The sequence below is a fragment of the Crocodylus siamensis genome, chromosome 4 (assembly GCF_052110815.1).
Source record: "Crocodylus siamensis isolate JL-2025a chromosome 4, ASM5211081v1, whole genome shotgun sequence".
Lineage (NCBI taxonomy): Eukaryota > Metazoa > Chordata > Crocodylia > Crocodylidae > Crocodylus > Crocodylus siamensis.
Window position 1 is genome coordinate 98,237,660 of NC_143398.1, and position 18,100 is coordinate 98,255,759.

Genomic DNA, 18,100 nt, shown 5'->3' on the forward strand with positions numbered 1-18,100 from the left:
AAAGGGTCATCCCCTCTTTCCACTGCAGGCCATTCTACCTTTGGATTTATTAGGAGCTCTAAGGGGATCTTTTTCATCCCCCATCTGACCGTAGGGAGAGAAGTGAATTTGATTTCTGCTCCTTGCGGAGAAAGGAGAGGAAGCGCAGGGGTAAATTGGTGGGTTACCCAGGCTGCACGATACATACTGTTCATATATCCTTCTCTCCCCCTTATCCTTTAAATCTTGAATAACTCAGCATTGCCTAAAGAAGAGAGATGCATGGAGGGACCAATGCTGGAAGAGTCATTCAGAAACACCCTGTATAGGAATGGACAAAGTAATCTCAGCAAAAGCAACCTCCTCAGGCTCACCGGCTGTCTCAAGGTCTCTGTTAAACCCAGGCCTGGGGGATTTTAACGCTTGTTCCCATCTCTTCTGTCAGCAGCCTGCCCCCCACTACAGATCTGAGACTTGCCCTGATTTTTCTCCTACCCACTGGAAAGCAAAACTTCAGTAATGCTCATCAATAACAGCCCTGGTTTTATGCAGAGGTGACAAGTGCAGACAGTGAGCTGGAGGGAATGTAGAAAACAGCCATTATTCTTCATGTAGACCACATCAAAGCCAAGCCTCAAGCGAAGGAGGGGAAGAGAGAGAAGTTGTCTTCCCGCACTGAGGCAGTGTGGGGAGAGTAGTGCTTGTTTTTGCTAGAGTTTGGCAGGAGATATTTGGCCTTTGGCTTGTAGCACAGCAGTGAAGCTTACCATGACCCAGACAACCTGGGCTGCCAGATACGGGGGATCCTCAGAGTTCTGTCAGGCGCATACAAAATGGGATCTTTTGGGAGGAAATGAAGTACTCCATTCCCATCAGATCAGTATTAACCTCTTGAAGTTTGAAGGGGGCATAGGAACTCCTCCAAGTTTATCCTCCCATTTGCAAACAGAATCCAAAACTTCAACAGACCCACCTGACTCCTTACATGAAAAAAAAGCTTATCTATTCCTGCAGAAAGCAAAAACAGCCCGGACACAGCTAATAAATAAATCAGGTTTAATCACGAACCATATACATATTTATAGAGGGTGAAAGACATAGGAATACAGGGAGTTACCATGGCACCAAGAGTCCAACAATTGTGTATTTTACCATAGTACAGTACAAAACAGGGATGGGATGGGCAGGTAAAGGTGGGACTTTGGCTCTCAGAAGCTATTTCTAGGAAATGCTGATCATTCTTTGTCATCTGTCAGGTTACAAAATGTAGTTTGTTTGGAGCTGTGAGCTAGGTCAGCAAGACAGGATGGGGAAGGTCAGACTATACGAGGGGTGGTATGAGGTATATAGAACACACTCATGGGAAGAATTTGTGCTCTGTAGCTACTTACAGGTTTAGGATTACATTCTGCCCACTGTTGTGTACACACAGTTCCCATTTATGTCAGTGGGAGTGGCACGCATGTATCTCAGGGAATAAATATATTTGGCTATTTGAGAGCACACATGGTCCCAGCACAACAAGCAAGAGATGCTAAAGCAGAAAGGACAGGGAGTCAGCTAAAGGACAGGGGCATGAGAGGAAGAGAAAAGAATGATTCCACCCTAAGTTAATCACAGTGATGAAATGCATTCCTGGACATGAGAGCCACCACAACATGTATGCTCTCAAGGACGTAAGGGGGGCATGTGCATATTAATGTGATGTAATAAACTTCGATGCTTATTGCACTGGAGTTTATTGCTCCCAGGCACGTGCGTCTCAGACTGTAGCATGTTGAGCCAGGTCAGAGCAGCCCTCGCTAATAGGAGGCCTTGTGGGGCCAGCCTGGGGCTGCTCTCCCCAGCTCAACATGCTGTAGAGAGGCCGGCTGGGGCACAAGGGTGCTCCATTGTGGGGCTAGTTGGCAGGCAGCCCCTGCAATGAAGTAACTTTCTGCTCCAGCCAGCCGGGGCAGTGTCCACATGTGTGCTGCTGTTGGGTAAAGAACTCCACATCAGGATAGTACTTGGATTTACAAATACTACCCTCCTGCTTTTACTCCAGCCTAATAGGGCTGCATGTGTAGACACACAATGTTTACTGTAGCGCTAATTAGTCTACTCCGCAGTAAAAAACTCCTCTAGATGTGCCCAAATACATGAATTCTCCATAGGCCTGTGTCTACCGTCTGCTCAGAGGCAAACACTACTGACTAAAAAGGAAAACTCTGAATTGGAGGGCTGGATGTGTTTTAAAAGAAGAAATAATTGAAAAGATGGGTCTAGGTAAAGTTGGTCCCAAATCAATGCCCGATATCCAATTGCTCATGAATTTTGGGGGAAGAAGGTCCAAACTCTGTCTTCAAACCAAAATTCACATCTGCTCCATCTCTATTGTGAAAGACAGATGGAAGGAACTGTTGCAGTTGTAAGTAGGTAGGACACAGCTGCTGTTTATACAAAAGTATTCAGAGTCTATGTGACAGGTCTGTGCTGTTTCAAGAAACAATAATACGTGAGGCGAGCAAAGCAGTCAGATGTGCTGGCTTTACAGTACAACAATTTCACTTTCAATTACTGTACATATTATGCAACTTTACAACTGAAAATCACTTGGCAGTTCTAAAACATAGCAGTAGATACTGCTTTAATTTGAAAAGCACAATTGCCATCTGCTTTTGCTTGGACAGGGGGAACAAAACAAAACTGAAGCTATAATACAAAAGAATGTTTGTTTTGATGACTATTAGGAAGTAATATTGCCACAGCAAAATCACATCCCTAGGTCTTCTAAGCTTCCCCAAACCAGAGGTCCTCTCAACGGCAAGTCAGAATCACACATCCACATATAGAATACTCTCTCAGTCTGGGAAACATTTGCTAATACCCTTGCTCTTGGAGCAAAGGCAGGAGATTAAATTGTATGTCTTGTTTTTGAAGAGTGCTCTGAAAAGAAAGCGCACACCCATCTTTCTCTCACAGCAAAAGCTGTATGTTGGGTTGTTACTTTAAATTACATATACCTAATACTTTTTGTAGATGGGTAACCTATTTCCTGGGCAGGAATATGATTGAATCTTCTTTACAAGTCTGCATTCTTCAGACAAGAAAAAGGCAAAGGGAACTTAAATTACAAAACTGGAAAAACTAGCCATATCTCAGACATATGGTTTCTTTAACTATTTACAAGACTAGCTTGAAAGTTACTATTTACATTAGTGATGTTGTAGAGTTTCCAAGAAGAGCTGTCCTCACTTCTGTGGTATGTGTCCCCCAAGAGGTGTGTGTCCCAAGAGCCCATTCTTGAGTTTTTCAAACTTTTTTTTTAAATAAGGCACTGCAAATACATGTAGTCTTTGCCCCAAACAGTGAGTCCCCTTCACTGGATACTGCATTTTTCCCTCTCTCTGGCCTGTCCTTCCCTGAGGACTTTTGATTTGATGTATTTCAGGTCACTGTTGACACTGGGCCGGCGAGCAAATGGAGAGATCATGCCATAGGCATCCATCTCTTTGACCCGGCGCATCCTGAAGGATTTTTGCTGGAAGGCATCCCCATACTGGATGGAAATTTTCCTGTGGAGAGCAGGACTCATCTCATGAGGTAGCTTGGCCATGCTAAAGAGGACATAGAACATTTCATCCACATTAGTGTTCTTCTTGGCTGAGACTTCAAAGTAAGCACAGTTCTCATCACTAGACACAAGGTCCTCCCCTTCATCTGAGCGCACTTTCCGGTAGATTTCACTGTGGTCATTCTTGTTGCCACAGATGACCATGGGCAGATCAGCTGACTCCTTGGTCTTGTTTTTCAGGCAGGATTTGACTTCAAGGATCTGTTTCTGGAGCCTCTTGACCTCATCAAAAGATTCCCTGTTGTCCAAACTGAAGACCAAGATGAAAACATCCCCTGCAATGAAAAGAGAAAACCAGAGGCGTTGTTCTTTAGAACTCACCTTGGAGCAGTCGATTTTAAAAAAAGTGGGTATCTTCCTCCCACCATGAGTTTATCTTTGCCATTGTTTTTCCTTTGATCTGATTAATTCTCTAAAGCACACTCATTTCACATCACCTTCTGACTCACCTTTCCCACTGTTAGCCCAGCCATATAGAGGTATTAGAGGCGCAGTATGACCTCAGTTTTATCCTGTTGTCTGTTCCTAAGGATGCATTTCACCCATTGGTGTTGCTCATTTGTACCCTTTTTGTAAACAAGCCTCTGTCTTAATTTTACTATGATATTTTTCTTTTTCCTTTTTATTTGCTATTGTGTGGTAATTTTTTAAGAGCAGAAAACTAGTAGCCCTAACTCTCTGAGCAGAACAGAAGTAGCTCAGTGCTCTGCTGCCATGTTATATGCTCAGGAAAAGTGGAAGACCAAAATAACCAAATGACAACGCTAAGAGACTTTTTCTTATACATACATAGGCTGACCATATGGAAATCACAGAAATCTAGGACATCATCTGGGAAATCTGGAACACTGCCCTCCCTCTTTACTGGATTAATTGAGTCTGCTGGAGTGTGGTAATTACCACGCTCCAGCAGATTCCCACATCATGTGTATCAGTGTCCTTGTGCTGAAAAATGGTAGTGGGGGTGCTTTAACTAAAGCTCGTTTGGCGAGCTTTCATTCAAAGTGCACCCAGGAATATTAAGTATCACCTCAGAACATCATTGGATAACTGGTGGGCCATGAAATGAAGTTGGTGACAAACTTTGGCTCTGTTCACACCCTGATCACACCTTTGATCACACCCTGATTTTTAGTAGTGAGAAATGCACCACAGCTCCTACTGAACTTAACAGGGACTGTTGAAGAAGTTGTACTTTTAAAACCAGGCCTCAATTTTTCTCTGGTGTGCTTTTGTTTATTTTGGGTAATCACAGAATAAGGAGAAATCATAAGAGTGGGTACAACGTTAGAGAGTTCTTTTTTTTAATTGGAATTTCTAATGGTGGAAAATCAAGGAATCCTTTTAAACTACTTTACAAAATTCCTTCAATGTATACTTTTTACTTGCTTTTCATTGCTTGTGGCTACAGAAAAATATCTGGGGAGAGTCAGGAAAGAAAGTAGGCTTAGAAACTCAAATTTTGGAACTTTTCTGAGTTGCTTCCTGTGCAGTTCATACCCTTCCCGGTGATAGCTGAAGTGTTCCAGCTAGGAAAAGCCACTGGGGAAAAGGCATATCTTGGACCTTTAACATTAGGTCCCTCCAATTATCCAGCATTCCCAATAGATAGTTCTCTTTTTTTTTTTCATTTAGCATCTAGACTAGCAGACTCTTCAGAAAGAGTTGTGTCCAGGCTATAATTTTCAAATAGAGATAAGCAGCTGGGATCCTTGACCCAGTACTCAACAGTAGGATACTTTCTTTACTCTGCTATGGGCAGCCCCTGTCTCACCTGTCAGTATGGACAGCCTCCTCATTGCAGGGAAAGGGTGATTCCCAGATGTGTCCAGGATGTCCAGCTGGTACATGTCTCCCCGGATGTTGTAAACCTTGCGATGAAAATCCTCAATGGTGGGAGTGTACTGGTCCTCAAACCGTCCGGTGAGAAAGCGTGAGACAATGGAGCTCTTCCCCACCCTGGAAGCTCCCAGCACAACCATGCGGTAGGAGTTCTTGGCTGGCACATTGAGGGTGCAATTCCCGCTGGACACAGTCTTCATCATTGCTTGGTGCTGGAACAGACAAAACAGAAACAGGAGGGGTTAGGATAAATATGAGGAGAAATCTCATGCACTTTAAATGGCTCTTTGCTGTAAGAGAGAAAGTCTGGTTCTTCTTAGCAGATCAGTTGTCAGTAAGGAAATTACAGAAGTGGGAATAGCTTTGCTATCTCCCCATGACTTCCAGAAATTTTTCTTAAACCTCATCAAAATGAAGACATTTACATTTGAAAATAAAGTCTTGAATTCCAATTTGTCATTTTGTTTAAACATGAAGGACTAGCTTTATTAGCTTGGCTTTAGCCAGGACTCCTCTTTTATTTTTATTTTTTTGGTCATATAACAGTTACCAGATTTTTGAAAAGAGAGGAGCTCTCATTTAGATTTCTAAATGAAGTATTCAGGTTTTCAGAAGTGTTCAGCAGCCTCACAGCTCCCATTTGATCTGGCCACATAGTTTAGGTACTTAAACAGGACGTGCTCACTATAATCCCTTTCTGAGATCAATCAGAGACTCGAGTACAACGCTCAGATTTTGAAATCCTTGGACATTCAGCCTTTAAAAATCTGGCCCGAAGGGTCCTAAAACGTTATCAAAGAGAATCACAGACAAAACTGACCCAGAAGAAGCCAAGTTCTAGGTTATAGCTACCAAATGATCTTTTTCTAATTGTGGAAGTAAATTATTGCCCACCATTTGTAACCTTCAATGTTCTGGATTCCTACCACCAAACCATCACCACTGGATCATTCGCAGTAAGATGGTCAGTGGAAGAAACAGCAAAAAGGCGAGTTTTATGTTTCGTGCTTGCATCACTCTTTACATACCCATGGACATCTGAGTTCAGGCAATCCTTGATTGAACTGAGCAACTGAAGACAGGCAGGGGCAGGGAAGGAGGGAGAGGTTAGTATTCTTTTCTAACCAAAGACAAGATTTCTAGACAATGACCACTGAAGTGAGTCTAGAGACCCTGGAGATTACACATGGGCAGAACATAAAGATGCAGGAAACTCTGAGAGAAAAATCAGTATTCCACAGACATTTTTGATCTGTCAGGATCAAACACTCTGCGGACAGAAAAGAAAAATACAGGCCCGTTGTGAAAAACTAGTTGTTGTAGTGGCAGAGACATACTCAGATAGGGTTTGTTTTGATTCTATAAATTTACAAAGGCAAAACCGAGTCCCTGCTGTGCTGTTTGTTTAATTGAATACTGTTTATTGGATGGTGGGTTTTAAATATTTGTATAAAATGAGTGATAACGTTTGGATTTACATCTGGATTCTGCCCTTTGCTTCGTGTGATTTTTTTTTTTCCCCCTCTCCCACCTTTATGTAATGGATATTATCTCAAGGGAAAACAATGCAAATCTTTTACTTTGCTTTGTGTTGTGAAGAAGCAAAGAAATAGCCAGGGCTAAATAAAGAAACCGCTAAGAAATCTAAGCCAGCATCCTTAACCAGCTTTGTGCTGTAGCCAAGGGCGACAACAGAACTTTCCTGTTTATTATTACTATTATTTACTGATCATTGACAGCATGTTCAGCCCTATGTGCAGCGCTGAAAAAAAATGTAGCGCTTGCCCCAAAGGAGTTTACCATCTAAATTAAACGTGGAGGGAATGACAGTTTAAATTACTCAGGCTGGACACTTGGAACATGACGTTGTACAAATATAGCAGGGGCCCAATCCAGTCTGTATGAAGGTCTGCCAGGGCAGATGGGCAGGATAGGGCCTGACGTCTGGACTGGATTCTCAGGATGTAATTTGGAACAGGTTGTACCTTTGGAGCTCATCAGTGCCAAGCCACTGATTTTCCTCAGTAACACCTATGCCCGATCACGTTCACTGGCCCTCTGTACTCGCCCTTGTGCACAGATGGGCAGGCTCTAGGGTCTGTATGCCAGGTGGAGAGATGGAGAGACCAAGGAGGAAGTTTTATTCCCCCTTCATTCTTTGCGCTGTGCTTATTAGGTAAAAAGCAAGGGAGTTGATTTTTTCCAGGTGAGCTGTATAGAAAACATTGATTTTATGCTACAGAAAGGATCCCGTGCTCTAAGAAATACCGAATTCTTGACTCTTTAAAGTGGCAAAGCTGTGATGATTTCAATGGAGCCATGCTGATTTACACCAAGTGAGGATTTGGCCCGATATCGCATCATAGTGGCACGAGAGCAGTTGGAGTGAATGCTGTAGAAGACAGCTGTGTTTTTTTAAATACGAGAGTCTCAAGGGTTTTTTTTATGGTACCCAGCAGAGGAGGCCTGATCATCAGTCTGCCTCTGGAAGACAACTTAATGCAAGTGATAATATTTTCTGAGAGGCGACCAAGTGCGCTGACTGAATCAAAAATATTCTGCCCATCATGAAAAACAGGCAGGTGAATGTCTCATCTTAACTGGTAGGAGGGTCGTGCTTCACAACACAGTCACCCGACGATGCGCATGCATATGAATCACCTCTTCTGTCTTGGAGCATGTGGTGGGAATGGTCTTTTTAGCTAGTACCTTTGAAGTGGCTGAAGTGTGTGACCACCTAAATGTAACCAACCGTATCGTGAAAAAAACTTAGGCTGCTGACCAGGGATGATCCACTGTGAGAAAAGAATAGTGGGAAAGAATAGTGGTGAGATAGACACTCCTAAGCTGATTTTCATAGGAAATACATAGGGCCAGATTTCCAAATGAACTCTGCAGGTTTTATTCATTTTGGGTACTAAACATTTGAAAAATCTGGCCCTGATTCGGATGCTGATCACTGAAAATATGAACCCTTCTGGAGAGTTAAGAACGGACTAAAGGCCAAAAGCGAACAAGTGACCTGGTTGAAAGAGGATTGTTTAGGTTTGGATCCAGTTGGGGAAAAAAAAAACATGTCAGTTTTGTCTTTGATGCACTAGTTTTTAATACAGCTCTGTTTGGGAAGTGTCACTTTATTGATAACCCAGAGACTAAACTACCAGGGTCTCTGCCCTGGGTGGCAGTAGTGACATATGTGGCAATGGTAGCAGCTTCTGTTCTTGCATCTCCTCTAAGTGGATGCCTGGAGCTGGTACTGGATAATCCATTCCTATCAGCTTTCCCTCTTGAAATTGGACCAGCTCAGCTTTCTTCACTGAAATCAATCTATTATCCGTCCCACTCACCCAGGGGGATTTCTGCTGCAGCTGGATGCAGTATACGTTTTAGGATGAATATGAAGGAAAAATTCCTAGCTGTCAAGGCTAATAATCCACAGAGCACTGTGTCTTGGGAACCAGGGAAAACCCTATTAGCTTAGGTCAGTTAACTAACTAGATAAAGCATGGTAGCAGTATGCTACTGGGAAATGCCTCATATACTGTCCACTTTTTATTTCTAACCAAACATGCAGGAGGAGCTCCATTTCCCCCCTTCCCTGGGCATGAAAGGTAGAATAAATTAACAACAACAACAACATCCTTTGCATTTCAATAATACTGAAATTTTCAAAGCTTTTAAATAAATTCCTCCTTCAGAGCAAAAGGCAAGTATTATCTTCATCCCTCATTTATGGATGGGGAGACAAAGGCACAGGGAGGTTCAAGGGCTTCTCCAAGGTCAAACAAATCAGGGCTGGGTACAAGACCTTATCTCCTGACTCTCTCACCACCCCCCATCCTAACTCTAATCCCTAGACCACGGTGCCTCCCCTCCTGAGCAAGACAAAACTGCATTGCATGTGCATGCAGAGAGGTACATCTCATTCATAAGGCTTTGCCTGAGGGATGGCTGTGCCCTTAGGATCAGAGGAAGAGGTAGCTGCAGGCAGATCTTCCCTAACACAGTCAGATTTTATTCATTTAAATTGCAATCTTTTGGTTCCCTTGTGGTTACTCATTGAAGAGCCTCCCGCGCTTTCCTGCCTGCATTTTGTCTAGGGCACAGTAGCGTCTTTCAGCCCTTTGATGCCTGTAACCACCATTTATCTAATTGCCTCCATTGTAAGTCTGACTTGTAGGGTGCTGCAGTACCAGGAGTATGCATTTGCCCTTCAGGCCCCATGCAGGCTCCCTCTTTGCACCGCCACAGTAAAGCAAACCATTTTCCTCTCCCACCCTTAGAAAGAGACCAAATTCAAGCCCCCTGGGGACACAGAGGAGTCCAGCATTGGGAAAGATTAAAGGCAGGAAAGGGGAAATAGAAAGGGACCACATGGGCACGACTAAATAAAATAAAATCAATCAGAAGGGAATGAGAGGAACAAACAAACAATCACCAGCTGGTTTTAATCTACATCCTCCCTTCAAGTTTATTAAAGGTTTAAGAATAGATTAGGTCCCAGCTGTACCTTTAGCTCTGTGGACTGACTTAGGGATAACAAAACACTATATATGACTTGTACTTCTGTAGGCCTTTCCAGCCCAGGGTTCAAACCATTTTTGCAAAGGTAGGTAATTAAAATTACCCCCCTTACACAGAGGAAGAAACTGAGGCAAGCGGTGATTAAAGGACTCTCCTGATATCTAAGAGTGAGTCAGTGACAGGGTGAGGATCAAATACCAGGACTCCTGACTCCCACCACCTTGCCCTAATATTGAGCTAGGCTACTTTTTTCAAATTGAAGCCAGGAAGTGCATTCCTGCAGTGCCAGAGATTTAACTTAAATTTCAGTGAGGCATTGAACAAGCTGAACTTCTGCACCAGATTAGAGAAACAGAATGTAGATAGTAAACTTGCATCTAAACTTGCCCCGCAGAGCAATTACATTTTGGTTTTCAACACCTGAATGATGATTTGGGTATGTTCCCCTCTCCTGACCATCCATTAAACATACTCCAATGTGTCACTGGACATAGTAACCAGCCAGCGTACCTCCCTCTCTCTGTTTAGTAGCCCTAAATGGTGTACTGCATCTAGCTGAAAAGAAGCAAAGCAAGCTGCGTATAACAGACCCGGCAATAGTTAGAAAAGTCCTGGACTCCCTTTCATTTTCATGCACACCACTATTAATTTCTGTAATGTGTTTGTCTCCCGGCTACATTAATGTCTGGTTCGCTGTCACTCCCTTACCTTTCTTTCTTTGGAGGAAAAGTCCTGAATTGTAGTGCAGTTCCTGCAGCTGTCTGGATGATTTTTTATCAGAAGCTGTTGCTGCTGCTGAAAAGAGCTGCTGTTCTCCAGATCCCAAGTGGCTGAGCTGGGCTCAGTTTTTCAGCATCACTTTAACACCCTAAGTGGAGGGAGAAGGACTGGAGGGAGTGCTCCAGGGGATGGTCCCCCGGAGGATATTTACTGGATCAGAAGACTGACATGATCCAAAGTCAGGTTATAGAGCCACAGCAGCATTCCCCCTCTGATGAGATGTGCTCTTCTCCTGACAGTCTCAGTTCATGCTAAGGAAAAAAGCTGCCTCTTACTCCCACTTGCTTTTCTTGCAACTTGCAATTCATAGACTTGTTGGGGTGAAAGGGACCTCGGGTGCAACATCTAGCCCTTGAGGCTAGTGAGTACATTGAGCCGACCCATACTGCTTTTACATAACCTCAAAATAATAGATAAAGGGGAGTAATTCACAGTAAAAAGGCAGGCTTGAAAATTTCTTAAGACAGCAGATTTGAAAGTGCACCTCTCATTCCTGCAATACAAAAAAAGCCAGACAGAAAAAATGAACAGATTCTTTTTCCTGATCTGAGATTTCTTTTAAAAGTGTTCTCTTTCCCATCCAGAAGGGGCTTTTCTTTTCCTTTATATTTTATAATTTCTCTATTGATTCTTCCTCCCTGCCTCTCTCTTCCTCTCCCTCAGTAGCTGTTAAGTTGCAGCTTTTCTTTCTGTAGGACTCACAGATAATTGGCTCACTCCTCCTTCAAAGTCAGTGTCAGAGACAGTAGAGGGAGGGGTACAGACTACAGAGGAGGTGGGATCTAGTGCTTATTGAAAGTCCTTTTTACACGAAGTTCTTGGGCACTCCAAACCAGGAAGTCTCATCCTTCCTACAGGAGGCAAGCCTGTATGTGCATGTGGTGAGTGAGTGAGTGTGTGTGTCCACGTGCACGTGCACGTGTATGTGCATGTGTGTGTGTGACAGAGAGAGAGTGCTATGATTCCTGTTATTGTACAGCCTGTAAATTCATGAGTTTTTTCAAAGCACAGTTTTTCCCTTCTAATGTTTTACTGTTTTCTTTTAGAGAGAGCTGGGCTGATTCATTAACTAAACAGAGGTTTTCTGTCACTAATTTCTTGTCATCTTTTTCTGAGATATAACAAACTCTTGCCACCCGGAGACACTGCAGCTGTTAGGAATGCAGTTAGTTCTGATTAAGGACTAAGAATAAGTCTAAAAAACATTCAATGGTTTACAGTTATTACTGGGTGACAAAAGTTTCTTTTATTTTGGTGGGCAAACATAAAACTTGGGAAAAATATTGATTTAGATCAAAGTGAAACAGATTTTTTGGGGGGGCTGAGGGCGGGGTTCAACTTCGAAACTAAAAATATTCATTTTGGGACAACCCAAAACACTTCAGCCACTTCAAAATGAAACGTGCTCTGTCTTGTGGTGGTTCTTTGACCCCTTTTGATAATTTTTTTTCTTAATTTTAGAACAATTTCTAAATTTAAAACATTTTCATTCCTAAAGTTTCACTTAGAAAATGGTGGAATGAAATGATTCAGCATATCCAGAATGAAATATTTCATTAAAAAATGTAGAAAGAAATCCTGGGACATTTAAAAATGTTCTTTACTCCCTTTTCACCTGAAATTATTCATCAAATTTAATTCAAATTCATAACTAGTTTCAGTTGCCCTGTCACTCCTTGTTTCAGAGAATTTATTACAAATTGAAACATTTCATTCAACTCTGTAACTTCATTTTGACTCAGGACCAATACATGAATCCATGCTCTCTCATAGACCACACTCCTAAAGTTCCTGATCTCTTCTTGCTGTAGGAAGACCGCTTTCTACATAAAATGATTGTTTATACCATCCCTACCACCATTTTCCTGCTCTGTTACCAGCTATCTTCTTGCCCATGCATCTAACCTGTGCATAATCAGTCATCTCTGAAGCAGGTGACATCTGGTCACATGTACCTATACACTGCTGTATGTGCATGGCTACTGTTTGCCAGTCCCTTCTAACTCCTTTATAATGTACAGTAATGGGTGGCGAGTCACTGCATAAATTCAGCTCCCTTCCCAGGGATATTAGGACTTCTTCAATGACAGTCTCTTCCATTGAGTCAAACTTTCCATCTTGGTGCACAGTGTGGTAGGGTGTTGGTAGCTCAGAAATTGTTATTAATTGTCATAAGAGGACCTTGACTTCTGGTGTACCAGATCAAACTGACAATGGGCACAGCTACATGAGACGCTTCACTGCACAGTAAAGAAAATTACTGTGCAGTAAGCATCACCATCTACATGTACAGACGCTTATTGTGCAGTAATTTGCTCTACTCTGCAGTTAATTTGCTACCTGCAAATGCAAAAACAGGTAGTAAATTAACTTCAGAGTAGTTACTGTGCAGTAAGGCATGTGTAGCTGGCCAACTGGGAGCAAATTTGCTCCCAGTAAGCCAGGCAGAAGGGGGCAGGAGGTTGCTCCCTGCCCCTGGGAGTTGCGTGCTGCTGGGGCAGGGTCTAGTAGAGAAGCCTGGAATGAGACAATGTCCCCCTGCCCTGGCAGCAGGGAGTTCTTGGCCCCAGCTCCACAATTGCTATTAGGGAAGTCTCCACATGCAGCCCAGAGCTGGCTGGGAACTGTCCTGGTCTGGGACAGATCCCAGCCCTGAAGCTCTTTCCCAGCCCCATCCCGTGATCAGGCAACTAAGGCATGGGGCTTGGAAATAGCTGTGGGGCAGAAGCAGGTACCAACCCCTCCCCTGCAGCTCTTTCCAAGCCCCCTGCCCCTGATCAGGGAGCTGGGGCCAGGAGTTCCTTGCTGCCAGAGCGGGGAGCCATTGTCCTAGCTCAGGCTCTGACATTGGAGCCCACGCTGGCAGCAGGCAGCTCCTGGAGACAGGAAGCAATCTCCCAGTTCCCTCCAGAAGACATCTGCCCTGTTCCCTGCCAGCCCCTGGATTAGCACCTAGGGAGAGCCTAGAGCTCCCCATGGCTGCTGCAAGGAGACAGAGCAGGGTGGGAACAGCCCTGTTGAGGCTGCTCCTATTGGGAGTAAATCTGCTCCCAAATGCCTGCACGTGTAGATGCCTGCCCAGGGTGAGTTTACTCTGCAGTAAATTACTGCAGAGTAAATCAATCCAGCAGCATTTGCACATGCAGACATGCCCAATGAGTCAGTAGCAACTAAAAATCTGTCAAATCTTACAGCTATTCAATAGTCTAAATAAAATGAGTATAGGGGCCTTCAGTTCAGGTCTTATTAGGCAAGGATTGACATCACAAAGTCAGCATGATAAAAGAAATGTCACTGGCAGTAGCAGCAAAGAAGTCAAGGGCCAGAAGGCTATGGTGAATTAACTCCTCTTTCACTCAAGTATGCCTATACTGAGCATGTTTGAGGGATTAGTCTGTTCTGGTGAGGCTCCACCTCACGTACCAAAGAAAGAATCTGCCTTGTAGCCAGGATTCCAGTTATGTCACCATCCTGATATCTAACCTTACTAAAACTCTACTTTACCAAACTCAGGTCCAGAAGAAATAGACAAAAGCAAGCTTACAGCTCAAAAAACTTGCCTAGCCAGCTTAAAACCAAAGACTTGGATATCTTTTGCTGAAGGCACTCAGATACCATAATGATAGTTGCTTGGTGGGAATCTGGATGGGATAAAATGTCCTCCAAACTATGGGTTTTCAAAGTAGTTCCTCCAAATTATACCAAGAGATAATTATGGGGGATAGACAACTTCAAATGCATTGGGATCCACTTAATATCACCTTATGATTAATGAAATATGAACTATTCATACAAGTAAAGCTAATAGTTCAACACAAATTCTTCAAACCATTCCAAGAATGTCATTTGCATTTTTTATTTATATTGTTGTTTCTGTTCATAGCTTATCAAGTCATGAGAAGAGGAAGGATGGCTCAGTGCTTCATGTACTCACTTGGTGCTCGGGAGGGAAGAGTTGAAAAACTCTTCCTCTCCACAGACTTCCTGTGTGCCTTTGGGCACATCATTCAGTGTTACTATATTTCAGCTCTTCATCTATAAAATGGGAATGATAGCACGTCCTTATCTCATGTAGTTATTATGAAAATAAACACACTGAAGATCCTGAGAAGCTCAGATGCTACAGCAATGGCAACAGTCCTTTAAGAATGTCAGACAGATAAACTGTGATCTAGAAAGTAAAGTTAACTAAAGTATGTAAGGAAACCACATTTCATGGCACTCTGCTTTCCTGGTACTGTTTAATGGAAGTACATTCACTATGGTACAGAGGTCCACCTTAGTGGGTGGATCCCAATGAAGGACGTTAAGGATATAGCCAAGATGAAATAAATATATAACTCTCTCCACCAATTAGAGAACATTACTTTCACTTTTTGTCTCTCTAAGACCAGCTGGTGAATGAGGTCAGCAGTTTCTAAAGAGAAGTCTATCTAATGCTTTTTGGTCATAATGATAGTGTCTGCTATGTGGATTTCAAGTCTGGGGGTAAAGTACAAGGCATGGTGGGGACATGCATAGTTTTTAAGGAAGTTAACTGTAATTGAGCAAAATCAGCAGCCATTTTTCTTGGTAGGGCCAGCAAAATAACATTTGTTTTTTCTAGATACTGGCTGGCCATAAGTCTGAACATTAGGGCTGTGCGAGGCTTCAGACTGTGCTTCGGATCCAGAGACACTTCGGACGTTTCGGCATCTGAAGCAGCATGTCCAGATCTATAACTTTGTTGTTTTTTGTCCGATTTGGATGAAACTTTCAGGAGTGGTAGCCTCTACTAAAAGCATGAAACCTGACAAGTTTCAAGAAGATTGGTATAGGGGTTCGGGGGAAACTGCACCCCAAATTCTTGAAAGCAAAACTCATGTCACATGTATGTGTTACACCACAGTGGGGTCAAAACTGCAGGGGTGGTGGCCCCTGGTGAAGCCACAAAGCCTACCAAGTTTCAAGGTGATATGTGTAGGGGTTTGGGTGAAACTGCACCTCAAGCTACTGACAGGCAAAACTTGTGACATGAGTGACACTGTGTGTGTTAAGGCGCAGCAGGGTGAAAGCTGCAGGGATGGTAGCCCCTGCTGTGGCTACAAAACACAAATACAAATACAGTTGTTTTGGCTATAGAAGGTGCTGTCAATGCTGTACTTATTGATGGGCAAAAGTGCTGGGCTCACCTGAAAGATGGATAAGCAGAGCAGAGAGGGGAAACTGTCATATTGGTTAAAGGAAGGAGAAGAAACAGAGCAATGGGAGAAGCTCCATATTCTGGTGGCCCAAAGAGGATGTACTGACAAAGGAGAGAAAGGAAGGCTGGGTGGAAACAAATCTCCATGAATGATAAAAAGCAAAGTGACATGGCCAGTACTTTTCTGTAGCAAAGTGGAAGCACAAAATGGCAGCTGCTTTATGCTGGCTCCAGCTAGGGAGGCTTCTGTTGTTTGAAAGGTGTGGTCCCCACACAGCAGGCTGGCAGCCTGACCTCTGAGTTACAGAGCTGTGCACATCATGCAGTACACAAACTGATCTTCACAGAACCAACCCCCTCCCCAGTGTAGAGCACTGCCCTGGAGGGTGGTTCATTCCTGTTCATCATTCTTTTACTTCTGAAGTGCCAGGTTGTGGCCGCAGCAGGAGACTGGATGCTGGCTGGCTGGACAAATAGTCTGATGGAATAGGACCAAGCTCATCTCTTTCCCCTAGGGAAATGTTAATCACATGTCATTCAGCTCTGGTAAGAATTCGTTCAAGACAAACGATGTTCCAAGGCTTTTCTCTCTCTTTCAATGCAAACACCAGAGAGATCAATATTTAAACCAGCTTTTCTCTCTCTCCCCATTCATTTTGATCCCTCCTTTATTCAGTAAGCCAGGCTCATTCTTCTTCCCCCGCACCTTCACTTCTTCCATCCTTCCCTCCTACATTCACTGCACTTGTTTATAACCCCTTCCTGAGATCAACACAGAAACATTATTAACGCTCAGGAGTCAGCCAACTGTAGCACTTTCCCCTTCTCCAAACACACATGCACACCTTCACTTGTCTTCTGCTACTTTAGCTTTTCAGAACTTTTACAATCTTTGAAAAATTAATAAGCAAAAGGATTAGTTTTGTTTTGAGAATTCAGAATAGTTACAAACTGGAAAATGAGGAGAAAAATAAAAAAATACTTAAAGGAAGCCTTGATATCAAGCCTTGGGGCCTGGACCCAATGATCTGGGGGCTGGACTCGATGATCTGCGGGGTGTCCCTTCCAGCCCCCAATAATCTATGGATCCTTCACTTGTTTGCATTCAATGGCAACGAGTGAGACACTGAAGTGCAAAAACAAAATTTTCAAATTCAGCAAAATAAATGTTTTTATAAATGCTAAAACTGTTTTTAATAGCCTGCAGGCTGGGTGGTTTGTTTGTTTTTTGCGGGGGGCGGTGGGGAAGAAAAGCCAATTTTCTAATGTCTGAATTGAAATTATTGATAATTTCTAGTCGGGAGACTTCTTTTTTTGTAAAACTCTGTGGACATCTTAAATAGAAGATATGAGAGAAGTACAAAGTGTTTTTCTTTCCTTATCTCCAGGGAGGGCTGTTGAGGTAAGGATGAAAAAAACCAGCGTCTAGACCCCAGTGATGCAGATACAGTTACTTGGTTTACAATCAACCTTGCCCTGGTGGGATCCTCTCCATAACACTTGTATGTGGGGTCTACCTTTTTTTTTCTTGGAGAAGTCATGCTGTTCTCTGAGGCTAAGGAGAGAATACTGCAAAGCTCTTCAGGAAAGGAGGAGGGTGAGCAAATTATGACCTTCAGTCTCTTTCCAGGATCTCTTTTCTTAGGCTCTCCTTCACTTATGTATCTGGGAAGAAGAAGAGGAAAGGTGTGCACCTATCCCTCTGCAGCCTCATGAATCAGTGGCTAATGCAAGCTTTGAGTGGTTCAGACTCTGTTGTTAGGTTTCACAGACTCTGTACTTAGGCCTCCCTCTGGCCTCCAATCCAAGAGCCACACAGAGAGAGGGGAAATAGCAGCTAATGGGCCTCTTCCAAAGCTCAGTTTCATTCAGCACAGAGTCATCTGGTTATTTCATCTTGGTGCTGCATGTTGTGACCTTACTTCCCTCTCAAAGACCTCTGGTCAAGGTTGGCTCCTTCCAGAAAATGTTTAGCTCCAATTGCTGCATAAGGAATGGAGACCGGCAGGGGCCAAACATAAGGAGGGTGCTGGAAGAATAAGAGGGCAGCTGGGTGAGCGGAGGAACCCATGGATTCCTACAAAAGGGTAACAAAGCCTCCTTAGGTACAAAGGGAAAAAGAAACTAAACAAATGGCATATTTCTATGAGCTGGGCTTCATGAAACATGCATGAAGC

At 43.3% G+C, this 18,100-nt stretch overlaps 1 protein-coding gene across 1 annotated transcript; it reads right to left on the minus strand.

The window, feature by feature from the left end:
- Positions 1 to 1,039: 1,039 nt before the first annotated feature.
- On the minus strand, positions 1,040 to 11,404 carry RASD2 (RASD family member 2). Its single transcript, XM_090043130.1, has 3 exons — positions 10,670 to 11,404; positions 5,370 to 5,649; positions 1,040 to 3,870 (listed from the first exon to the last, which is right to left on the minus strand). Exons 2-3 carry the CDS (start codon positions 5,638 to 5,640, stop codon positions 3,341 to 3,343), a joined length of 801 nt encoding a protein of 266 aa, XP_089899256.1. The 5' UTR covers positions 5,641 to 5,649; positions 10,670 to 11,404; the 3' UTR covers positions 1,040 to 3,340.
- Positions 11,405 to 18,100: the final 6,696 nt, after the last annotated feature.

What these genes read in the sequence shown, in the direction of transcription:
- RASD2 (XM_090043130.1), bottom strand. Translation starts at nt 5,640, where the DNA reads ATGATGAAGACTGTGTCCAGCGGGAATTGCACCCTCAATGTGCCAGCC. An exon ending in GAGGCTGTCCATACTGACAG is followed by an intron (nt 3,871 to 5,369) that starts GTGAGACAGGGG and finishes TTTTCATTGCAG; the next exon opens with GGGATGTTTTCATCTTGGTC.